Below are 26,174 nucleotides of genomic sequence, written 5' to 3'. Positions count from 1 at the left end.
GCACCAACCAGGATGACCTCAAGTTGCCTTCATCTTGCTGTCCAGTTCTTTGACTTTATACCTGTCTGTGGTACTGTGCTGTAAACTCACTAATCTGGAGATTGTGACAGGAGGATGAAGGGAACCGCACCTTCTCTTCAATCCTGGCCAGACTTTACCCTTAGCAGCTTCTGAATTACAATGAGTTCAGATAGGTTTGGGGAGGTGGCTCCAGCTCCCTGCCCACCCTGCAGCTGGCCTTAGGCTAAGTCCTGGAAAACTTTTCCAGAACCACCCTCCCCAGTCTTTTCTCTGTCTCTCACCTTTGGAAACCACCTCAGTGATCTTCTTGTTGTCTCTGCCTTTCGTCTCTGGTTGAGCATGTGGCCTTTGGGGGGTCACACAGATCCCTGCTCCACGATTTTCTGGTGCTACGACCTTGGGCAAGTCACTTATTGCCTTGAGAGTCAGTCTCCTTGTTCATCTGGAACTGGGTGTGATGCTACTGCACTTCCTCCCGCCTCCTCATGAGTGAGATAATACATGTAAAGGACTGCCCAGGGCCTGGTAGGAACCCGTGATGATCACTACTTGACAGGAGACCCACCTCCTCTACCTCTAAGTGCTTCATCCAACCTGTCCATGGACTCTTGTGTAATGGAGGGCCCTGCATGCTGTGCAGTCCTGCTCTCAGAGTAGCTGTGATTATGAGAACTCTTTTCATATTGTGATTAAGTTATATGACTCCTTACTTCATTTTGCCACAGGAATTATCTATATATAACTAAATAAAAAGTAGAGAGATGGAAGTTTATTTCATTTCTTTTTTGTAAGCAGCCAACAGTTTCTTAATGTTTATGGATAGCTAAATAACAGTACATTTCTTGCAGTTAAATGTGCCACAATCATCCCTTGGAATCCATGGGGGATTGGTTCCAGGACTCCCATGATACCAAAATCTGGGGATGCTCAAGTCCCTCATATAAAATGGTATAGTATTTACATATAATCTGTACATATTCTTTTTTTTTATTTCATAAATGTGAATTTACAAAGTGCAAATTTTGTATTGTTGTGGCTCCCTCCACCCCAACCTCCCTCCCTCCCGTGGCCCTCCCCTCTCCCTCTCCCATCCTGCCCTTTATCGAGTTTCATTTTCAATTACCTTCATATACTGAAGATCAACTTAGTATATACTAAGCAAGGATTTCAACAGGCTGCATTCACACAACCGCACAAGGTGTAGGGTATTGTTCGACTAGTAGTGTTTTTAAGTTTCATAGTAAAACACATTAAGGACAGAGATCCTATGTGGGGAGCATGTACCCAGTGACTCCCGTTGTTGATTTAACAATTGGCACTCTTATTTATGACGTCAGCAATCACCCGAGACTCTTGCTATGAGCTATTTAGGCTATGGAAGCCCCTTGAATTCACCGACTCTGAACTTGTTTAGTCAAGGCCGTGTCACAGTGGAGGTTCCTTCCTCCCTTCAGAGAAAGGCGCCTCTCTCCTTGATGGCCTGTTCCTTCTGCTGGGGTCTTGTTCACCAGGGTCTTTCATTTAGATTGTTTTTTGCCACAGTGTCATGAATTTCCATGCCTGTGAGACTCTCATGGATCTTTTAGCCAAATCTGAATGGCCCAAGGGTTGATTCTGAGGCAGGAGTGCTGTTTTGGGCATTTGCCATTCTATGAGTCTGCTGTGTGTCCTGCTTCCCCCGCAGGATCATTCTCTCCCTTTTAATTCTTCCCTGTACTTCAAATCATCTCCACATTACTTTTAATACCTAATACAATGTAAATGCTTTGTAAATAGTTGTTTAGGAAATAATGACAAGGGAAAAAGTCTGTAGCTGTTCAGTACAGCCCCAGCTGCTGTAAGTCTAAGTACATAGTACACAAAGACATGTGAGGTGGACAGAGCTCCAAAAGATGTGCTGAAGAGAAACAGAGGATGCATGCCATGGCAGAGGCTACAAAGAGTGTGCCTACACATCACTTCATGGGCATGAATTCATCATAGTGCTAGGCACACAGCAAATTCATTCATGTATGATGTGGAACTTCCTGGGATTTTTTTTCCAAATATTTTTAATCTGTGTGTGGCTGAATCCACAGATGCCAGACCTGGTGATATGGAGAGCTGACTGTAAATTGAAAGAGTACTGAACAAGGAAATGGGAGAGCTAGGTTTTAGTCCTGACGTTACCATTAAGTTCTTTTGCATAGAATAAGCTGTGTCAGCCATGTGGGCCTCATTTACTGCATGTGACAAAGAAGCCACCATTCTGTGGCAGTGATGACAAATCAGTTTCGTTTCACATTCCATCTTTGATTGATTGGTAATGACTTCTCAAGGGCAATGTTGAAAGGGAAGCTACAGTGGATATTTTCTGAACTCAACTTGTGATGTCTGCCAAGAATACAGGAGAATGTTTTGTCAACATTTGGGCCACATATTTGTCACTCCTGTGCTGCATGGTCGAACACTAACTAATGGTTTCAAATCCTCTTAACCAATTGATTATATCAACCAATGTTTACTTAGTATCTTTTGTAGACTTGACATTATGCTTATGAAAGCAACACTAGATGGTCTTCGTGAATCTGCCAAATGATATGGTTCAGGATGTCCAGTAGGATCTTTTTTTTTTTTTTTTTTTTTTTGACAGGCAGAATGGACAGTGAGAGAGGCAGAATGGACAGTGAGAGAGGTAGAGACACAGAGAAAGGTCTTCCTTTTGCCGTTGTTCACCCTCCGGTGGCCGCGGTGGCTGGTGCACCACGCTGATCCGAAGGCAGGAGCCAGGTGCTTATCCTGGTCTCCCATGCGGGTGCAGGGCCTAATGACTTGGGCCATCCTCCACTGCACTCCCGGGCCACAGCAGAGAGCTGGCCTGGAAGAGGGGCAACCGGGGACAGAATCCGGCGCCCCGACCAGGACTAGAACCTGGTGTGCCAGTGCCACAGGCGGAGGATTAGCCTATTGAGCCACGGCACTGGCCCAGTAGGATCTTAAGAAAGGAGAAATACCAGAATGACTCTGAAGTCATTGAATGAAAACTTCATAGGGGAAGTGAATCTTAGGGTTGCATGAAAAAGTTGGATAAAAATACAGGAGGGGGGATGCTTTTGAGATGATAGGAACAGCATAAAGCAAACTCCACAGCAATAGTAAGCATATAAAGTTTATCTTGATTGCATTGGTGAGCACTAACATATTGGTCAGGTAGTTGGTAGGCTACAGAGAGCTTAGGGAGCTCAATGAAAACCAAAGGATTTTAGACCTGACCGCCACACCCACTGAATCACCTGTTTTTAATCCTCCCAGCAACTCTAAATTTAGGAATTATTGTTATCCTGCTTTGACATGGAGAAAGCTGAGGCTTACAGGGTTAGTAACTGGCCTCTGTCACATGGCCATAAGTGGAGAAGGGAGATGCAACAACAAGTTTATGTGAGCCTGACCATCGTGCCCTTATTAGAGAATTAAAGGTCAGGATTATGAGATCATGTTGGCTTCATTGGAAGAGACAGGGAAATTGGAAAGGAGAGCATAATTAGTGTGTGCAAATTTTGAAATGTTGACACTGGACTCTTAATGGAGATGCCAGTTGGCACTTGATGGGCACATGATGCACTGGCCGTCTTCACTTATTCAAGCAGTGAGAGTAAATGGCTTTCTAAGGAAGAAATTGTTGAGGACGTGGCTGAGGAACACCCACAGGAGGAAGCAAATCCCACATTGCAGAGGTATTTTCAGCAAGTCTGGTGGTTTATTTAACCCAAAAATGTCTTAGTAATTTGAACCCTTCAAAGAGAATGTTATAAAAACAAAATTCACTTCCAGATGGTGGAATTTGAGGAGGAAGGGATTTAAAGAAAAGAATCTTGAAGAGTTGCAGTCTGTATTCCTGGCAAGAGTCCCTCACATTTTTATTTGGGAAACGAAGATGTTTTTGAATTACAGGATCACATAAAAGCATCTGAAAGCAGTAAACCTCCTTGTTACTCCCATCCAATGCCTTAGCAAGCTTAATTGTTTTCACATTTATGAATGATTTCAAATTGAAAGGCATTTTATCCTCAGCATTTTTTATCCCAGACATTCATCCCTGCTGATGTTTCCAAAGCAAGGAGATAATCTTGGGGAACATTTCTAATGTTTCCCATAAAATCATGTTGTTTAATCGGTATTACCATTTGTCCCCTGCCAAGTGAAACAATCTTGCATACAAGGGAGGTGGTCTAGGAAGGAAAGGAAGGAAGAACTCATTTAAAATGGATTTTTTTAAATGAAAGTTGATCAGAGATGTAGGGTCAGAGAGAGTGAATGTGTGGAGAATTTCCTTTGTGAGGGACTAGATAGATGGAGTGGTTGGGAAGAAGGGCTGGGGAGCCGCCACAGGCTGATGACTTCCAGCAGTCAGGACACACTGCCTGAGGACCCAAGTTCCTGCTACCTCTACCCTCTAGACCTAAGAGGAATGCCCCTCCTGTGGGTGGGCCGCATGCTGGCAAGGCTGCACTCCCACGGGTATCAGGGTATCAGAGCCTGTGGGAATGCAGTGTGTTTCTCGGACTGATCGATAGTTTCATTAACCAACCTCCTCTTTCTCCCTCTTTCCTCCCCAAAAACCTATTTTTATTTTTCAGAAACATTCTAGATGTCAACAATTCTTTCCCCTCAGAGTTTCCTATTTCCCCCCAGTGTCTTCCCTTCTCTAAAACATCCAAATATGCTCATTTTCCCAAGAGATGCCAAAACAATTAAATATTACACATGAGTAAATTGAAACTTCCCCTATTTGTTCTGTTTGCTATCACTGTACCCAAATCCTCCCACAGCATTTGTTTATATACACAGAGATCTATGTACATGTAGAAGCCTGCCAAATAGTTTCCTTTTCCCTTCATTAGCTTACACTGTCTAGAAATGTGACTTTAGTTAGGTCTGTCCAGGCCATCTCTGTAACTATTTTGATGTTTAGCTGACTCCTTGAAACTAATTAACCCAAGAGTCTTCAGATCTCCAGGGTCATCCTATAGCTTCCTGTACCTCTCTGTCACTTAAGTTTGTGTCTCTTTTAGAGATACCCAGACAAGCGTCTTGGGATTTAAATGTAGAGTAGTGGATGTAGGATAGATAATGGTCACCCACATCCTCTAAAGCCCATTTTAGGGACCTTTCTATGTGTTATAAACCCTACTTACTCATCTTATTTAGTGCTTGTGAGAAGCTGAAGGGGAGGGAGCAGGGGTTTGGTGCAGAGGCTGATACCCACATCCCATATCTGAGTGCCTGGGATGGAGTACTGGCTCTGCTTCAAATTCCAGCTTCCTGCTAATGCACCTCCTGGGAGGCAGCAGGTGAAGGCTCAAGTCCCTGGGTCACTGCTAGCCCAGTGGAGTTCCAGGTTCCCTGCTTTGACATGGCCTGGGTCTTAGCTATTTTAGGTATTTGGGGAGTGAATCAGCAGATAGAAATAGACCTGTCTCTTTACCTTTCAAATAAATAAAGATTTAAAACAAAAAGGACACAAGGAGGTAGACATTATCATCTGTTTACTAATGTGGAAACTGAGGCTTAGGGTGGTATTGTGATAGTGTGGTTAGAGCTGAAGTTCTACATTTAAAAAGGAGCACCTCTTTTTTTTGGTAATCCTTTGAAGGAATGAATTTCTGAATTCATAGCATTTATACTTTAATGAACATTTGGTTTTATAGTACTAAACTACTTAGTAGGCCAATCTATCTGAAAATGTCTCAGTAATATCACAAAGCATCTTTCATAGTCTCTGAATTGAAATAACTTAACATACCAAGAAAAGAGTAGGGAAAACAAGTATAATGTAGTTACATTGATCCTGTACCTTTAAGCACAGTGATAACAATACACAGATGAGTAATATGAACCTAGTCCCCTGGCTCTCAGAGAAGCCTCTGAAACCCTTTCTGATTTGATTCTGTGTTTAGATCATGACTCTTGCCTCCAAGTTCCTTCGCTTACTATTATTTGAATTTAGAGTTCATTCATTGATTCATTCATTAGTAAATGTTTATTGACTACATAGTAGGTGTCAATCATTGGAAAATGTGGAGTTTTTAAAGGATTGATAGTCATTTAAAGCCCTCAAACCATCCGTTATGCGCTGTTAATTTCCCTCTAAAAACACCCGCTTGTCATCACCACTCCTGATCTGTCCCATTCTGAACTGTGTTTAGGAGGATTTGCTGCCCTAATTAATTCTCAGTGCCTAGCTCCATCCCACTGATCTCCATCTGGTGGAATCAGTCCAGTAACCTGCAAAGAGGATATTTGGATAAAATATGATTGGGTGGATATTTACATCTTCTCAACAGTCTGTCTGACATGCTGCTTTAACAAATTTAAGTAATCAGAGAAAGTATGTATATATAAATGTATGTTAAACTATGTTAGCCAAAAACAATGTCATGCTAAAATCTACACAAGATGGTATATTTTAAAATGTAGAATCAAATGAGTTCAAGGCACTAAAAATATGAAATACTAAAAACATTTATTTTCAGCTTCCTAATATTAGAAATTAATATTGGTCGTGACCTTAGGTTTCCTTTGGGCCATTAGGAGAAACATTAAGTTATTTAAGGTTGAGGTCCTTCTTAAAAGGGAACACCTCTAGTGACTGGTCCTTTACACAGCAAGCTCAGCTCATCAGGCACCAATGAGGCTAACACAAGTTTTACTACTATTGCTAGGTCCGGCCCAGGTTTAATGGGGGAAGAAAGACAAAGTTTCATAATCCAACAGGGGAATCAAGAGCTTTAGTTATTATCAATCCTGGCAGGATACAGTGTACACAGAAGTGCAGGAGGGGTGTGTGTGTGTGTTTGTGTGTGTGTGACTTTTCCTGTAACTTGTGGGCCTTGGGGAAACTGGATCTTGCTTTATGTAGTGAGGAGAGGCACAACATCTGGTGAGGGGTACCTTAGTGTTACAGCAGCCATGATGCATACAGCATTGTGTGTCCTGTTGCCTCAGGGTATCCCAGAGGGGTAAGTGAGGGATAAATTGGGTGGAGTCCTGCCTTTCCCCAAGAGTTTCCAGGCACTCTGGAGCTATGCTACTGTGTACCAATAACTCCCTGTAAAAATAATTTCTCTGGCCGGCGCCGCAGCTCAATAGGCTAATCCTCCGCCTGTGGCGCTGGCACCCTGGGTCCTAGTCCCGGTCGGGGCGGTAGATACTGTCCCGGTTGCTCCTCTTCCAGGCCAGCTCTCTGCTATGGCCTGGGAGTGCAGTGGAGGATGGCCCAAGTGCTTGCGCACCTGGCTCCTGCCTTTGGATCAGCACGGTGCGCCGGCCGCAGCAGCCATTGTGGGGTGAACCAAGGGAAGGAAGACCTTTCTCTCTGTCTCTCTCACTGTCCACTCTGCCTGTCAAAAAAAATTCTCTTTAGGTAGCATGTATTTAGCCTATTAAGATGCCTGTATACTACATTTGTGTGCCTGGGTTGTATCCCCAGCTCCTGCCCCTGACTCTGGCTTCCTGCTAATGCAGACTCTTGGAGGCAGCAGGTGATGGCTCAACAAGCTGGACTCATGCACCAACATGGGAGACCTGGATTGAATTCCTGGCTCCTGGCTCCTGGCTCCTGGCTCTGGTCCCAGCACAGCACATCCATTGTGGGCATTTGAGGAGTGAGCCAGAAGATGGTATCTCTTTTTGTCTGTCTCTCACTGTCTTTCCAAATGGAGGAAAAATACACACACACATATATGCATATATATACAATAGTGCTCTGACATGTTAAGATGTTATTTTCACTTAAATTCAAATCCTGCATTATATTACTACAGATTGTCTTTGATTTATGTCCTGGTAAACCCACTGTGAAGTTGAAACTACCATGAGTCAAAAATGCTTTACTATATCTAACCTACTGAACACCGTAGCTTAACCTTGCCTACTTAAACCTTGCTCGGAACACTTACATTAGCCTACAACTGGGCAAAATCATCCAACACAAAGTTTGTTCTATAATAAAGTGTTGAATGCATCATAATGTATGGAATACCAGAATCCAAAAACTGCTGACAGCGGAGAACACTGTGAAGCACTGGTGGTTTTCCCTTATGAACATGGGCCCTCTGGGAGCTATGCTCACTGCTGCTGCCCGGCATCCTGAGGGAGCTTCAGGTATTGCCAGCATGGGCAGAGAACACACTTCAAAATTGGAAATGCGATTTTTACTGAATGCATATCACTTTTGCACCATTATTTTTTTAAGAGATTTATTTATTTATGTGAAAGACAGAGTGATAGAGGGAGCAGAAAGTCAGATGGAGAGAGATATCTTCCATCTGCTGGTTCACTCCCCCAAATAGATGGAACAGCCAGGTCTGGTCCAGACCAAAACCAGGAATGTGGAACTCCATCCAGGTCTCCCATGTGGTTGGCAGGGATCCAGGCACCCGGGCTATCATCTGCTGCCTTCCCAGGTTCATTAGCAGGGAGCTGGGTAGAAAAAACTCTTTGTGCCTTTATATAGTTAAAAAAATAATAAACTGAGCCATCATAAGTTGAGGACCATCTATAAGCATGTAATTTTGCTTAGGTTTAAGGCCAAAGAGCTTGAATGAGAAAAGACTAGGGCCCATGCTGTGGCATAGTAGGCTAAGCCTCCACCTGTGATGCTGGCATTCCATATGGGTGCCACTTTGTGTCCCAGATGCTCCACTTCCAATCCAGCTCTCTGCCTGTTGGCCGGGAAAGCAGTGGAGGAATGGCCCAAGTGCTTAGGCCCCTGCACCTGAGTGGGAGACCCTAAAGAAGCTCCTGGCTCCTGGCTTTGGATTGGCCTAGTTCCGGCCATGGTGCCCATTTGAGTAGTGAACCAGCAGATGGAAGACCTTTCTCTCTGTCTCTCCCTCTCTGTAACTCTGCCTCTCAAATAAATAAATAAATAAATAAATCTTTAAAAAGGAGTGTAGAGGAGAAGACAAACTGGTGAGCAAAGAAAAAAATTCTCACTACCAAGTATTTTTTTTATTTTTATTTTTTACTTTTATTTAATGAGTATAAATTTCCAAAGTACAGCTTATGGATTACAATGGCTTCCCCCCCCATAACTTCCCTCCCACCTGCAACCCTCCCCTTTCCCACTCCCTCTCCCCTTCCATTCACATCAAGATTCATTTTCAATTCTCTTTATATACAGAAGATCAGTTTAGTGTATATTAAGTAAAGATTTCAACAGTTTGCACCCACATAGAAACATAAAGTGAAAAATACTGTTTGAGTACTAGTTATAACATTAAATCACAATGTACAACACATTAAGGACAGAGATCCTACATGAGGAGTAAGTGCCAGTGACTCCTGTTGTTGACTTAACAAATTGACACTCTTGTTTATGGCATCAGTAATCTCCCTAGGCTCCAGTCATGAGTTGCCAAGGCTATGGAAGGCTTTTGAGTTCACCAACTCTGATCATATTTAGACAAGGTCATAGTCAAAGTGGAAGTTCTCTCCTCCCTTCAGAGAAACTACCAAGTAGTTTTGATGATTCAGGTTCCCCAAAATAATTGTTCTAGAAACCTGTCTTAATTAAGAAATGTCCCCAGAATTGGGATACAAACTCACCACCTGTGTAAGATTCTTCCCACTAGGGCCAGCGTTGTGACATAGTGAGTTAAGCCACTGTGCGCAGTGCCAGCATCCCATATGGTGCCAGTGAGTGTTCCAATGGCTTCATCTCTGATCTACCTCCCTGCTAATGCTCCTGGAAAAGTGGCAGAAAATGTTCCAAGTGCTTGGGCTCCTGCACCCACATGGGAGACCTGGAAGACGCTTCTGACTCCTGGCTTCTGCCCAGCTCCAGCCAATGCAGAGATTTGGGGAGTGAACCAGCAGACAGAAGATATTTTCTCTCTCTCTCTCTCTAACGCTCTAACTCTCTCTCTATCTCTGCCTTTCAAATAAAATACATAACTCTTTGAAAAAAAGATTCTCCCCACTTCCTCAGTGTACAATCCAGCACCTTTCTGCTGAAAGAATGATCTAGAGAGGTGGTGGCCTCTCTTACAGGAAATAGTCTTATGGCAAATAGTAGGAAATACAGAATGTAGGAACATTAAATTCAAGGTGTGGACCAGCACCTGTCTCTTGCCTGTTTCTTTGGTGGCTACCATAGTTAGCAGCCTGCCCTTGTGTGTTGTATTGTTATGATTCTAATTATTTTATGTTGTCTTTATTTTATTAGTATGTTTTCATGCCACAGCATAAATCTATTCAGTTGACCTCTATGGTAGAACATACTTTATGCTCAAACATTGTATTTAAGTTTGAAGCAGGGGAAATAATTAGGATAGAAATTGATTGTTCAAGTGCTTTTTGCAATTTATACCTCCCTGAAACAGGACATCCTTCTTCCTCAGTTACCAATAACCTTTATTTACAACAGAATAATCGCTGGGCTCAAAATTTAGGTTAACACTGAAGTCTTCTGGGAAATGACTTGTCTTTCCACCAAATGTCGCTGTTCAATGTGTAAATGCATCCTCTGAAATAATTTCATGTCCTATTGATGACCTCTCCCTGACCCGAGGTCCTCTGTGGTGTTTTTTTTCCCTGGTGTGTGACACATTGTTTGTGGTTCCTCAGTTCACCCCCTGACTAACTTTCACAGCAATGTGACTCATCAGCTGCTGAAAGTGGTTTCCCAGTGTCATTGAATGTCCAATAAGTGGACTAGAATACAAGTTTTGTTGTTACTTTTACTTTTTTTTTTTTTTAATTTTGCACTCAGAAAAGATTTGGGGATTCTTAGGTGTTTCACAAGTTCATCTTGGCCTTCTCATCAGTGTGGATTGTTAATAGGGTTTTATAGCTTCTTTAGAGCTGGAGTGAGGGATGAAGAGGGCTTGATGTTTGACACTGAAACATCTGGCATTCAGAGGTGTATGTTTGGCCTGGCAGATAAGATACCACTTGAGAAGCTTGCATCCCATATGAGAGTGCCTAGTCTTAAGTCTCAGCTCTAATCCCAATTCCAGCTTTCTGCTAATGCAGAAACTGAGAGGCATCAGGTGACGGTTCAAGTACTTTGGTTCCTGACACCCTTGTAGAAGACCTGGATTGAGTTCCCAGCTTTGGCCTGGCCCAGCCCAGCCATTGTAGGCATTTGGGGAATGAACCAGCAGATGGGAGATTTTCTCTCTGTGTGTATCTCTGGGTGTATATGTGTCTTTCAAATAAAATAAAAAATAATTTTTTTTAAAAAGGAAATAGAATCTGGAATTCAGAGCTTTTCTACTCCACAGTGAGGGCTGTGGAAGTGGCCCTCCGTATGGCCGAGAAACTGGAGGGCAGCAGCTTGGGTCCTGGCAATGAGAACTGGTGAAACTTTCTGCCCAGCTCCCTGTCCTGGTCAGTCTGGAAAACTTGCTTTCTCATACCCCAGTGCTTTGAGACAGGGCAACATCAGAAGCCCCAGGCTTGATATGAGTGAGTGCTGTGCACACCTGTGGAAGAAGTCATTCTGAACTAAATTCTGGAGAGAAAGTGGAATCTGACTCTAGATACAGACATTTAATTCAGTATGTCTCTACTTTGTCTTCAGAGGAATGTCAGGATGGTCATGTTCTAAATGAGAACGTGAGCAAACTGAGGAGGGATGGAGTAGAAGGTGCTGTGCACAACCCACACTCCAGGAACTGCTTGGTTTTTGGGGAGAAAACACAGGGCAAGGAGAAAGATAAGGACTGTTCTCATTGATACAAGTCCTGGGGTCAATCCTCTCTTTCTCCCCATAAATGCAGGAAGCACACAACAGATAAGGAGCCCTAGGCTCATGCCTGGGGTGGGATCTTGGGATTTTTTTTTTTTTAAATTGTCTTGCTGCCCTTAGAGGAGAAAGAAGTGAAATGAAGTTTAAAGTGTGTCTTTCTGTATCTTTAAGGGATCCTCAAGAGTCCCTTCATTTTGTCTGTTGTCCTCTCAGTCCTAGACAAAGTCTGGATTAGAATTCTTGAGACACAGCTCCGAACATTGGACTGTGCTCCTAAATCCCCTAAATAGAAGGAGGACCCTGCATCCTCTGGATATTAATTACACTGAGAATTCAAACTTGTGGAATTAAGGCCTTCCTGATGGCCTATTTGTGTAGAGGCAGCAAAGACTTCTGAAACTTTTGTATGACCCAGTATTTGTTCAGAATTAAGAATCCCAGTAGCTGTTACCACCTTTATTTTTTGTTTTTAAAAAATTTGTATTAATTTATCTTCATTTTATTTGAAAGACACAGAGAGGACAGATGGAAAGAGATAATGTATCCCCTACTTCACTCCTCGAATGCCCACAATAGCCAGGAAACTGGATCTCCATATAAGTTTCCCACAAGGATGGCAGGGACCCAAATACTTGATGCATCATCTGCTGCCTCCCAGGGCGTGCATTAGAAGAAAGCAGGAGAGAAAGCAGGTAACCAGGACTCAAACCAAACACTTCAAAATGAGGTACAGGTGTCCCAAGCAGCCACTTAACCACTGTATCAGATGTCCACCCCACTGTTACCACTTTTAATAATGGTATATAGTACACAAATATATTTCTTGGCTTCTTAGCTGGGCAGGCCTGGCACATGAGATCTTCAGAACGTTTGTAAAAAATATTTATTATGAAAAAACTATACGTGATTTCTGAAAAAAACTCTTCACCAATAAACTTGTCTTTTATATCCATTTCTCCAAAAGGTTTTTGATTTACCCCATAGTAAATACTTTCATTTCAGGAAGCCAAAAGCAAGATTTGAATAGCATACCTGCTCTGTCAATATCCATCTGCTCGCTCTCAAAAAAACCCTGAAAGGCAGAGAGAGAGAGAGAGAGAGAGAGAGAGAGAGAAAGGAGAGGGGAGGGGAGGGGAAGGGAGGGGAAAGGAGGGGAGGGGAGGGGAGATCTCCTATTGGCAGTATCTTGGGGCTGGTCCAGGCTCCTGGTCTCCCATATGGGAGGCAGAGACCCAGTTACTTGAGCCATCAGCTGCTACTTCTCACATGAGCAGGAAGCTGAAATCAGGAGTAGAGTCAGGACTCAAACCCAGGCACTCTGATACGGGGTACAGTCATCTTCCAGGCAGCATCTTAACCATTACATCAAATTCCAACCTCTATCTTCTTTCTTATAAGTGATTAAAAATCATTATTTTAGCTACTCTTAGCATTAGCATGTGCTAGGCAATGCATTTTAATTCCCCCTGTAAGTCTATAAATTCTATTGCTCTCCTCCTTTCACATGTGGGAAGAGAAGGCACTGAGTTTTGTGGAGTGAAATAATTTTGTGTGAGCAGTGGTCACACAGCCAGGGAAAGGCAGATTGGACCCACTTCCAGGTGTGCCCCGTATGAAAGGCATCCCTCTCTTGGCTTCCCCTTTCCTGTCCCTGCTCTGACAGCCCTTGGAAGGTGAAAGAAATCTAATGCTTATCCTCACCAAGACGTCAAGTGATTATTAAAGTTTTCATGTGGTCATTGATCATAAGCACTTTGTCTTTGCTTCTGTAGTTGTTTATATTTTAAATGAGATTCAAAGACAATAAATAAAAGCCCAAGAGATACAATAATGGGGCAGGGCTCTCATTAAGTCAGGGCCTACAAAAGATTCCTGATATCAATCCAGGTGAGTGGCTCTGTGCCAAGCATTCCACAGTGCAGTTCTGTGCGCTTCACACTTGTTAGTTGCTTAACACTTAATTCACATTCTCCTTAAGTGTAAGAAAAATATGGAGAAAGCTGCACTGGTTATCTTATCTTTAGCTTTTCTTATTGACAGATCAGTGGCTTTATTCACCATCTCATTTTATGTGTCTACAAATTTGAAATGATAATTATGACCATGTCAGGTTTTCATTTTAGGTTTTACATAATACTTGGGCTTATATCTTAAGAAAAATGAAAAAACTGTTCTTTAGTTCATGGGAATCTATGTTTGAATTTATTATATCAACATTTCTAATTAACCAGTTAAAAGGATGAGGTTGCCCTAAAATCTTTCATGGAAATGCCTTCTGATGTCTCCTCTTCTTTGTTGTTTTGATCACAATTTTAGTGCAAACATACTTTTGGATGATAAGTGTGAACCCAAACTAACTGATTTTGCCATGGCACACTTCCGATCCCACCTTGAACACCAAAGTTCTACCATAAGCATGGCCAGCAGCAGCACTAGACATCTCTGGTACATGCCAGAAGAGTACATCAGACAAGGGAAACTCTCAGTGAAAACAGACATCTACAGCTTTGGGATTGTAAGTACCAACCACCAGTTAACAAAGGAGCAGAATGCATTGTCAAGAGGATTCTGCATTCTAAAAATGCACTTTTTCCAAAGAACTTTAACTTTTAGACTTACTGATTTCGTGTTATTGTCATACACATTAATTTTGCATAATCAATAAAGTAATATAAAATCATCCTTGTCCTGATTAACAGTCACAAGTTGTTCCTATAAATTTAACATATGCTTTCACTTTCTATATATTTCTTGTAGGTAATAATGGAAATTTTGACAGGCTGTAGAGTGGTGTTAGATGATCCCAAACATATTCAGCTGGTAAGAGCTGCCTTCATGTTGGCATCTATCTTTTGGTCACTTTTCTGATGGAGTTCTAAATGATTGGGTTGTCTCCTCTTCTTAGAGGGATCTCCTTATGGAATTGATGGAGAAAAGAGGCCTCGATTCATGTCTCTCACTTCTAGATAAGAAAGTATCTCCTTGTCCTCGGAATTTCTCTGCCAAGCTGTTCTCTCTGGCAGTCCAGTGTGCTGCAACGCGAGCAAAGTTAAGACCGTCAATGGATGAGGTGCGTGTATGCATGGCTTTATTCAGAAGTCATAAAAATATGCAAATTGAGTGAGTTGTATATATCAGTGATATTTCTGAAGATTTATTTATTTATTTGGAAGGCAGAGAAGGAGAGGGAGAGACAGAGAAAAAAAAGAAATCTTCCATTCACTGGTTCACTCCCCAAAAGGCCATAACAACCAAGGCTGGACCAGGCTGAAGCCAGAAGCGAGGAACACCACCTTAATCTCTTACATAGATAGTAGGGGCCCAAGCACTGCTGCTTTTTCATGCATATTAGCAGGAAAATGGCTCAGAAGTAGAGTAGGTGACATTTCAATATAGGATGCCAGCTTTGCAAGTGGTGACTTAATGCACTGTGCCACAATGCTGGCCCTATTTAAGTGAATTCTTTATTGATGTGACAAACCAACCTCCAACAGAGAATTCAAACTTACTAGCTTTTCTAGTTTAAAAATTCACATAATCTGAAACTATGTGAGAGGTCACTATTGGATGGAACCAGAGCACTGTAAAACAATTTAATGATAAGTTATAAATTAGTAGTCTACAGAGAATATTTTACTGAGTCTTTATTAAGAGATCTGGCCCATTCAAAATGCAGTATCAATTTCTTTTTGTGTGTGTGTCAATTTCTTTTATTTTTTTAAAATTTATTTGTCCCAGGATTTAATCATGGTTCCATTTATTTATTTACATAAATAAACAAAAATTTAATGTAAAGTATGTCCCAACAGTGACCAAGACTCAGTGACTCTCAAACTCACAGTCAAAAGGAGGAGTCAGGCCAGTAACTGCAATTTTAGTCTAGTAGGATATGCATCATGATGGATGTAGCCCAAGCTTATGTGGGAACATAGTGTCAGAATACATGCCAGCCTGTGGAGCTCAAGGAAGCTTCTGGATGGAAGTGACAGCTTAGGTAAGGTCTGAAAGGCAGCTGGATTTAAGTAATAGTAATTCTTATACAATCAACGCCTCCACAAGCTCTGAGCATGGTGCTCAGAAAGTTAAGAATTTGGAGGATTTTGGGTTTCAGATTCTTAGATTAGGCATGCTCAACCAGTAAAATCTGTGCAAATCTTCCAAAACCTGAAACACTGCTGGCCCTAATAATTTTGGATAAGGAATAATCAACCTGTAATAATGTTGTTTGGGCAGATTAAGGGAGATAAAACACATGAACATGCTTTGTAAATTGTAAAGCTCCTTACGTGAATTTTTCAAGTAATGTGTGTGTGATGGTATATTGTATGTTTTATTATATTAAGTCCAGAGTTCCCAAATCTGGCTGCACATCCAAATATCTGGAAAGCTTTTTAAATACTGATGCCTGAGTCCTTGTTTCCTTGTTTTTTGAATGACAATCTTTAGGTGGGGGCCAAAGGATTTGTGTTTTAAGAAAGGTCCTCTGGGTACTGGCATTTAAGAACTACAAATTAGGTCCACCATTCTTTCACTCGCTTCCAATTCCCTACATATTACAGTTGAAGTAAAAAATGTAAAGAGAGTTTCCTAAGGCCACAAAGCCATTGGGTGGCAAATCAAGGGCTAAAATTGGGACATTTTATATATAATCCATTGCCATTTCGTTTACATTTTGCCTCCAGTCACTTAATTTACATATCAGAAATAAAGATGTTTATCAGATCTTTAAAATCCTTTCTAATTCAAAATTTTATACTTTAACATTTAATGAAAATGAGAGAAGATTCTTTAGTAGGCAGATAGAGGAAAGGTTATTCAAGCTTCGCTCAGTGTTGGTTTGCTTCTTTGCTCTTTAGGTCCTGAATGCCCTGGAAAGTGCCCAAGCCAGCTTGTATTTTGCTGAAGATCCGCCCATGTCCCTGAAGTCCTTCAGATGTCCTTCTCCTCTGTTCTTGGATAATGTATCAAGTATTCCCATGGAAGATGATGAAAACCAGAATCATCATTCACTACCTCATGATAAAAGTTTGCAGGAAGATAGAATGACTCAGAAGACTCCTTTTGAGTGCAGCCAGTCTGAGGTTACATTTTTGGGCCTCGACAGGAAGACAAGGAGCAAGGTTGCAGCAGATGCTTTCAACACGCCCATTTCCTGTGAAGAAAGATGGCTCCCAGAGCGTGCAGTTCCCTCCCAGGATGTAGGGGCCTCTGAGATACACATGGGCTCCTCTTCAGATGCTCCAGGCCATTCTTGTAGGAGCAGGCCAGTGGGGGCCAGCTGTTCCTCTCAGATTTTCTTGACCAAACATGAACAGTACAAAAACGAATAAATGTCAACAGAAGACAAAGAAAAAGCAAGTGTTGCCTAGGCTAAGGGTAGGTTTTGGCTTGGGAAGATGCTCCCTCCTGTAAATAATGCTGAGAGTGATCAACAATGAATTTGAGTAATGCAAATGAACACTGGACAAAATTCCATTTCTTTCTTCCCATTCCAACAACAGAGTGTCTTAAAAAAACCCTTCTATCAGGATAATTGCCTCATGGTCAAACCCAGGCTAAATATGAACCATTCAAAATTGTTCAAGATCATCAGTTCTGATGTCAGCCAAACAGATCAAAAACTACTAGAAAGGGACTGGATTCTCCGTCATCATCAGTGACTTCTGGGAGCCTCCATCGCTGAGTAGTCCGTTGGAATCCATTGTTTGGTTTAGCTCTCCTGTCTGGGATATAGGAAGTATTTAATTTGTAAATGTTAATATATCCTTTTTGAAAGAATTACCTTTGTATTTTGATTGGCCTTTAGTATATTTCCATTCATCGCTGTTGAGCCTGCTGCTCTGGAGATGAACCAGATTCACATTGGAAATGACATATTCTGGGTAGAGAGGGGATTTCTGCCAAAGATCTGTATTTCTGTGTTAAAACACTTAGCATACAATGAAGCTGTTGATTCCTATTATAGTTGTATTGTTGCCTTCTTTTTGCAAACTTGGAGACCAATAATTATAAAATGAATAGAAAGTATGAAATTTTATTCAAGTATTTTTGTTCCTGAGAAAACAGTTGATCACAAGGGCTGAACTCAGCTCTTTTTAAAAAATGATTAAGTTGTAAAGTTTCATGTATTTTGTGTATATGGATTTAGGAACATAGTGATACTCCCCACCCATTCTCCAATGCTTCTTCTTCCTCCCTCTCCCATTCCTACTTTTAATTTTTATAAAGATCTATTTTAGGCCGGCACCGCGGCTCACTAGGCTAATCCTCCGCCTAGCAGCGCCGGCACACCGGGTTCTAGTCCCGGTCGGGGTACCGGATCCTGTCCCGGTTGCCCCTCTTCCAGGCCAGCTCACTGCTGTGGCCCCGGAGTGCAGTGGAGGATGGCCCAAGTGCTTGGGCCCTGCATCCCATGGGAGACCAGGATAAACACCTGGCTCCTGCTATCGGATCAGCGCGATGCGCCAGCCGCAGCAGCCATTGGAGGGTGAACCAATGGAAAAGGAAGACCTTTCTCTCTGTCTCTCTCACTGTCCACTCTGCCTGTCAAAAATTAAAAAAAAAAATTAAAAAAAAGAAAAAGATCTATTTTAGGTTTATTTAATCATCAAAAAGTTAACCCTACACTAAGTAAAAGAGTTCAACAAATAGTGTGAAGAAAAAAACACTGTTCTTCAACAAAAGAGAAAAGGGCTGTAAACAATCATTGAATCTCAAAGTGCCCATTTCACTCCAGTACATTACATTTTAGGTACTCTATTACCTTGGATTAGGAAGAACATATGATATCTGTCTTTTTGAGACTGGCTTATTTCACTAAGTGTAATGGTTTCCAGTTGTATCTATCTTGTTGCAAAAGACAGAATTTCATTTTTGGTTTACAGCTGAGTAGTACTCCATAATGTATATATGCCATAATTTCTTTATCCAGTCAACAGTTGATGGACATCTGGGTTGATTCCATATCTTTGCTAGTGTGAATTGTGCTACAATGAACATGGGAGTACAGATAACTATTTTTTTAGAAACCTTTTATTTAATGAATATAAATTTCATGAGTATATCTTTAGGAATACAGTGATTCTTCCTACCATACCTACCCTCCCACTTCCACTCCCTCCCCCATTCCCAGTCCCATTCTCCATCAAGATTAATTTTTAATTAACTTTATACACAAAAGACCAACTCTGTACTAAGTAAATATTTCAACTATTTGCATACATACACACTTAATATAAAAAACTGAGAACAAGTTTTACAGTTGAATTTCACAGTACAGCTCATTTAAGACAGAGGTCTTGCATGGGGAGTAAGTGCACAGTGACTCTTGCTGTTAATTTAACAATTAACACTCTTATGTATTATGTCAGTGATCACCCGAGGCTCTTGCCATGAGTTGTCCAACTATGGAAACATTTTGAGATCACAGTCTCTGTCAGTATTTAGGCAAGACCGGAGGGAGGCAAAGTGGAGGTTCTTTCCTCCCTTCAGAGAAAAGTATGTCTTTCTTTGATGTCCCCTTCTTTTCCACTGGGGTCTCATGGAGATGCTTTCTGTAAGATATTTTTAAGATTTATTTTATTTATTATTTGAAAGTCAGTGTTACACAGAAAGAGGAGAGGCAGAGAGAAAGAGAGATCTTCCATCCAATGGTTCACTCCCCAATTGGCGGCAATGGCTGGAGCTGCACAAACCCGAAGCCAGGAGCCAGAACCTTCCTCCGGGTCTCCCACGTGGGTGAAGGGGCCCAAGGACTTGGGCCATCCTCTACTGCCCTCCAAGGCCATAACAGAGAGCTGGACAGGAAATGGAGCAGCCGGGTCTTGAACTGGCACCCATATGGTATCCCTGCACTTTAAGCTAGGGCGTTAACCCGCTGCGCCACAGCGCTGGCCCCACTGTAGGATATTTAAAAAAATTTTTTTTGCCACAGTGTCTTGGCTTTTCATGCCTGAAATGCTCTCATGGGCTTTTTAGCATGACCAGAATGCCTTAAGAGCTAATTCTGAGATCAGATGCTATTTAAAGTGATTGTCATTCTATGAGTATACTGTGTGGCCTACTTCCAATGTTGGAGCATTCTCTCCTTTTTATTTCTATCTATTCTTATTACTTGACACTAGATCATATTTATATAATCACTTTAACACATAATTTGGTCACTTTAATACTTGAGTTGGCATTTTTACCACTCAAGTTAATGGTATTTGGGGTACCAGAGGAAGTTTTAAACTGTACACTTAAAAGACCAGGATAAGCACCTGGCTCCTGCCTTCGGATCAGCGTGGCGCACTGGCCGCGGTGGCCATTGGAGGGTGAACCAACGGCAAAGGAAGACCTTTCTCTCTGTCTCTCTCTCTGATATTAATATGGCTATGGCAGCTCTTTTTTGGTTTCTGTTAGCATGGAATATCTTTTTCCAACCTTTCACTTTCAGTCTGCATGCATCTTTGTTGGAAAGGTGTGTTTCTTGTAAACAGCAAATAGATGTTTTTTTTTTTTTTTTTTTTAAATCCATTCAGCCAGTCTGTGTCTTTTAACTGGAGAGTTGAGGCCATTTATACTCAATGTGACTATTGATAAGTAGTGACTTTGCCCTACCATTTTTCCAAAGATATTTCTAATATATGCTTTGAACTTCCTGTGATCTTTTACTGGGAGGTTTTCTTCCTTTACCTTCTTTCATATTGATGGCCGTGTTTCTGTGTTTCTGTGTGTAACACATCTTTAAGCATCTTTTGTAGGGCTGCATGAGTGGTGACAAATTCTTCAATTTCTGTTTGCTATGAAAGGTCTTTATTTCACCATCATTCACAAAGGAGAGCTTTGCAGGATATAATATTCTGGGCTGGCAGTTTTTTTCTCTTAGTATCTGGACTATATCTTGCCATTCCCTCCTAGCCTGTAGGATTTCTGATGAGAAGTCTACTTTGAGTCTAATTGGAGATCCTCTGAGAGTAATCTGGCATTTCTCTCTTGCACATTTTAGAATCTTTTCTTTATGGGGGCGCCGGATTCTATCCCGGTTGCCCCTCTTCCAGGCCAGCTCTCTGCTGTGGCCAAGGAGTGCAGTGGAGGATGGCCCAAGTGTTGGGCCCTGCACCCCATGGGAGACCAGGAGAAGCACCTGGCTCCTGCCATCGGATCAGCGCGGTGTGCCGGTCTCAGCGCGCCAGCCGTGGTGGCCATTGGAGGGTGAACCAATGGCAAAAGGAAGACGTTTCTCTTTGTCTCTCTCTCTCTCTCTCACTATCCACTCTGCCTGTCCAAAAAAAATTTTTTTTCACAAAAAAAAGAAAAAAAAAGAATCTTTATGTTTCACTGTGGTGAGTTTTATTTCAGCATGGCATGGTGAGGATCTCTTTTGGTCATGTTTATTGGGGGTCCTATGAGCTTCCTATACTTGGATGTCTCTGTCCTTCTCCAAACCTGGTAAGTTTCCTGCTAGTATCTCACTAAAAAGGCCTTCTAATCCTTTCTCTCTCTGCATGCCTTCCTAGAAACCAAATGTTGGGTTTTTTAATAATTCCTATAGATTCTGAACAATATTTTTTAGATTTCTAATTTCTTCTTCTTTTCTTTGGTTTGACTGTATAGTTTCATGTGCTCTGTCTTCTAAGTCTGATATTCTCTCTTCTGCTTCACTGATTCTGTTTTTAAGGCTCTCAAATGTGTTTGTCATTTGAGCTATTGAATTCTTCATTTCATTTTGATTTCTCTTCAATATCACAATTTCATGTTCTACTATATTCTTCATTTCATTTTGATTCCTCCTTAAGATTTCATTTTCATGAGAGAGATTTTCTATCCTGTCCAGTAAGGATTTCTGTAGTTCATGAATTTGTTTTTGAGAACTTCTAAATGTTCTTAATATAAATTTTTTGAGATCCGTATCTTGCATTTTTTCTATCTCATCATCTTCATAATCTTGTATTGGAGTGTCATGTTCATTTGGGGGTGTCATAATGTCTTCCTTGTTCTTGTTTCCTCAGTTTCTGTGTTCATTCCTTGGCATTGTGGAGATATTCTTTGGTTTCTTCTTTTTTTTTCCTCACTGTGATGGCTTTTCTCATTATATTATGACTCTAGATTAAGTGGACTGTCTGCTTTTGGTGGATCTTTAGAGGCTTGTGGTGGGTGTGGCCAGAGAGCTCTGTTCAGTTCTTCAGGGTTTAGGGTGTGCCAAAGTTGACACACCCAGGTTTGGCGTGGTAAATCTCTCTCTCTCTTTTTTTTTTTATTCAGAAGGGAAGTAATTCCACACAGCTGAGCTATTCTCCTTGAAGGCAATCAGTGCCTGTGGGTGTAATATTCATCTGCTCTGTCCCAAGGACCACACAAAGGATCTGTGCAGTCCTCATGTAAGCTCAGATTCCCCTGCAATCTCCCACCGTGTTGCCAAGGTTACCGAATTTGTGGCGTCTCCCACCAAGAGTATGTCTCAGTCACTCCATGTGTTCTCCCACACACCCTCATTTTTTTTACAGTCCCAGTTCATAAGCTCCACACATTCACTAGGTCTTAACCCCCTGTTATTTCTCCCCACCAGAGTCAGGTTTTTTTGTTTGGCTGAGGGCGGGCGCGGCCCTGTTACGTAAGTCCAAAATGGCCTTTCCATAGCAATGTCTTTGTATTTCTGTTTCATACCTGTCACTTTCTGAACTCCATTGAAGTTGTTCATGTTATTTTACTAGATTATAAACTCCTCCCTATATTAGTGTTGTATTGTTGCTCTAACAGATTGTCACACATTTATGGTTTAAAGTAGCACAGATGAATGATTTTACATGTCTTGAGGTAAAAAATCTTTGCTGTCGCCTCTGGAGGCTCTAGGGGGGGAATTTGCTGCCTTGCTTTTTCCAGCTTTTACAGGCCATCTGCAACCTTGGCTCACTGCCTCTTCCTCCATCTGCAAAGCTAGCAATATTACATCCTGAAATTTCAATCTCTCTCCCTCTTCCTCTCCCTCTCCTTCTCCCTCTCCCCTCTTCTTCATACCTTTCTTTTACTCTGACCCTCTTGTCTGTCTTTTATAATGGCATCTTGTAATTGCATTGGGTCCACTCATATAATCCAGGAAAACATTCCCATCTCATGATTCTTAATTTAATCACATTAGCAGTGTCCCCTTTCTCTTATATAATAACATGTTCATAGGCTTCTGAGATTAGGACATAAGCATCTTGAGGGGATTACTCTGTCTATCACAATCCCTGAGTGTGTAGGGAGCATTTCTTCAGGGCCTACCATTTTATCCTACCTAGAGCAGGTGTTTCCCCGAAAATTAAATTGAATTAACTTATCTCTGTGAGCCTATATAATAAAAAACTGTTATGATAAATATTGCTCAGTAAATTAATGAAGTTGAGATAGTGACTCTCCTTGTGGTGGTGGATAGAAATATTAGAAGAAAACCATTTCTAGAGGATAGAAAGACTTTCCTTCACCAGGAAGTGAATAATGAAGGGATAGACCTCTATTTTTGAGGGTCAGAGGACTAGGCTCATGCTTTCTGGAGTGGGAGTGGGGAGTAAATAGGTGCACTTGAGAAGGAGTCCTGGATCAAGAACAACTAATCAAAGAAGGGAATCTTCAGGAATCAGGGTCGGGTTAACAGACCAAGGTCAGGAACATAGAGATATAATTATTTTTTTAAAAAAAATATTTATTTATTTATTTGAAAGGCAGAGCTACAGAGAGAGAGGAGAGGGAGAGAGGGAGAGAGGTATCTTCCATACTCTGGTTTACTCCACAAATGGCCACAACATCTGGGCTGGGCCAGTCCAAAGCCAGGGGCCAGTTACTTCATGGGTGCAGGGGTCCAAGGACTTGAGCCATCCTCAGCTGCTTTCCCAGGCCATAGCAGGGAGCTGGGTTAGAAGTGGAGCAGCCAGGACTTGAAGTAGTGACTTTATCCACTATACCACAGTGCCAACCTCAGAGGTATAATTCTCTGAAAAGGCATGAAGTGAGTTTAAAAATAAGCCCTAGTCTGGTTGACAAGCCTAATACAGGCTCCCAGCAGTAGATGGGCACATCAATGCAGGTAGGTGTATGTGGCACCTGACTGCCAGTGCTGCCATCCCATCTGATCATCATATCACATCTGTGTTCACCATGTTGACAGTCTGCCATGTGCTAAGGCTAGCTGAGGCAAGGGTTGGACTAGACTTTATCTATTTCCATTCTTGTGACCTGTCCTAGTTTGGCAACTCTTGTATATACATGTTGATGGAAAAAAAATAGCATAAGTCTTTGGCATTTAGATGACTCATTGCAAACTATTCTGACTTCACTTCTCTTACAGATGTAATATGATAGTATAATCAATGACTAAGTTAGGAAAATTGACCTGAAATCATGTGAAGTTGCCACTAATAATAAGAGATAATTGATAATTGACTATCTTAAACTGTGTTTGCTTTGAATCCACAACCCTCTCCCATACCTTTGAAAAAGAATCATTAAGACAGCTCTGCTGAACAGCAGGCCCACACAGTCACCAGCACAGGTGGAGTCCCTTGGGATTTTGTTGATTTGAACTTGCCTAACTGACTTACAGCAGGGTTTCTCAAACGGGAGTATGCATCAGATGACTTGGGAGGCTTGTTAAAAATACAAACATGTAGACCTCTATCCACACCCCCAGTCTAAGGCAGTAGGTCTGGAGTTAGTAATCTTGGTTTCCAACAAGTTCCCTGGTGATGCTTCTGCTGCTAGGAAATCCAGTCTTTGAGAACCACTGCCTTGACATGTTCTCAAACTTCTCAAATTTCTTTTCATTGTTTTACACTTACCCTAATATCTAGGATGTTGGTAAGTATAGAGTAGGAGCTCTGGAAGTACTATTGAACGTTGAATGTATTGACTAGATATTCTTCCTAGGGTGTGGCTATTTTAGAAATCTCAAAGCCGAAGTCTGATTAACTGAAAGTGACCTGGTTAATGATTTGGTTCAGAGTCCATCATAGCTGGAAGGTACTAAAATCTTCTATTGAATGATTCAGTCCTCTTGACTTGATTTGCCTTCTAAGTGAGTGCGCTAATCAATGTTAATTGGTAGGAATGGAGTATCACATCTCTCAATGGGTGCTAAGAGAATACATTCATGGTTTCATTATATGGAGACTAAGCTTCACAAAGAAACCATAAACGAGCCTCCAAGTGTTCCCCTTAGTCAGCAAACATGAATTAGTAAAGAATTTCACTTATCTCGCTTATCTCCATCCTATGAGGTACCATGGAGCAATCCTTGAGGAAAATTCTACTTACTGTGCCCCTTAGGGTTTTGTCCCATCTTACAATATCTCAAAACATGAAGAAAATATTATGTTGTTTTAAATATATATATACAGGATTTCTTACAATAAATTCTGTTGAATTTTTGAGAGTTGCAAGGACCTGTGACTCACTGTATAATAGTCTGGGGTGGGCCCGTCAGCCTCTGCAGAGCAACTCTTTTTTTTTTTTTTTTTTTTGACAGGCAGAGTTAGACAGTGAGAGAGACAGACAGAGAGAAAGGTCTTCCTTTTCCGTTGGTTCATCCCCCAAATGGCCGCTATGGCCAGAGCACTGCGGCTGTCACGCTGCGCCGATCCGAAGCCAGGAGCCAGGTGCTTCTCCTGGTCTCCCATGCAGGTGCAGGGCCCAAGCAATTGGGCCATCCTCCACTGCCTTTCTGGGCCACAGCAGAGAGCTGGACTGAAAGAGGAGCAACCGGGACAGAATCCGGCGCCCCAACTGGGACTAGAACCCGGGGTGCTGGCGCCACAGGCAGAGGATTAGCCAAGTGAGCCGCGGCGCTGGCCCAGAGAAACTCTTATGACCTGAGGTCTGCTGGGTAAAGGAGTGAGGTTATCATCAGTAACATACTCTTTCAACTTATTGAGAGGCAGAAAAAGAGTGTGGGGAAGACAGAGATTGTTCCTAAGCACTGGTTTAGTCCTCAATTGTCAGCAACAGCCAGGACTTGAGATCAGGCCAAAGCTGGGAGCAATAATTTCAATCCAGGTCTCCCACATGGGCCCCATAAATCTAACCATCAGAATCATCACTGCTGCCTCCCTGGGTCCACATTAGCAGGAAGCTGGAGTCAGGAGCTAGAGCTGAAAATCCAATCCAGGTACTCCAATATGGGACAAAGTTGTTGTAACCTCTAGACCAGATGCCCACTCCATCAAGACTCACATTTAGTAGTCACTTGTTAAATCAAGGCACTGTGTTAGCCACTAGGGTTCCAAGTACTGAACAAACAGTTTAGTAAGAAAGAAACCCAAGTTAAGTTCCATGACATCTGTTATTTGAACCACACACTAATGGAACTGTAAGAAAGTGCTGAAAGTTGAGAGAGAAATTCCTGGTGTCTTTTGAACAGGTTAATAAGGCTTATTGGAGAAACTTCTTGTGGAATGGATTAAAA

General features: G+C 41.8%; 1 protein-coding gene across 4 annotated transcripts in view; it reads left to right on the top strand.

Annotated features, from left to right (window-relative positions):
• Positions 1–18,146, top strand: part of IRAK3 (interleukin 1 receptor associated kinase 3) — a 64,092-nt gene extending 45,946 nt beyond the window's left edge. Inside the window, exons 7-10 of one of the 4 annotated variants that reach the window (XM_062203285.1) lie at positions 14,072–14,270; positions 14,513–14,575; positions 14,661–14,825; positions 16,612–18,146. In XM_062203285.1, coding sequence (XP_062059269.1) covers positions 14,072–14,270; positions 14,513–14,575; positions 14,661–14,825; positions 16,612–17,085 — 901 coding nt within the window. In that variant the 3' untranslated portion in view covers positions 17,086–18,146. The remainder of the gene's footprint in view (positions 1–14,071; positions 14,271–14,512; positions 14,576–14,660; positions 14,826–16,611) is intronic. The other 3 variants (XM_062203287.1, XM_062203286.1, XM_062203284.1) reach the window with 3 other exon arrangements.
• Positions 18,147–26,174: the final 8,028 nt, after the last annotated feature.

The sequence above is a fragment of the Lepus europaeus genome, chromosome 10, assembly GCF_033115175.1.
Source record: "Lepus europaeus isolate LE1 chromosome 10, mLepTim1.pri, whole genome shotgun sequence".
NCBI classification, from domain to species: Eukaryota; Metazoa; Chordata; class Mammalia; order Lagomorpha; family Leporidae; genus Lepus; species Lepus europaeus.
This window is presented reverse-complemented; position numbering and strand designations above follow the sequence as displayed.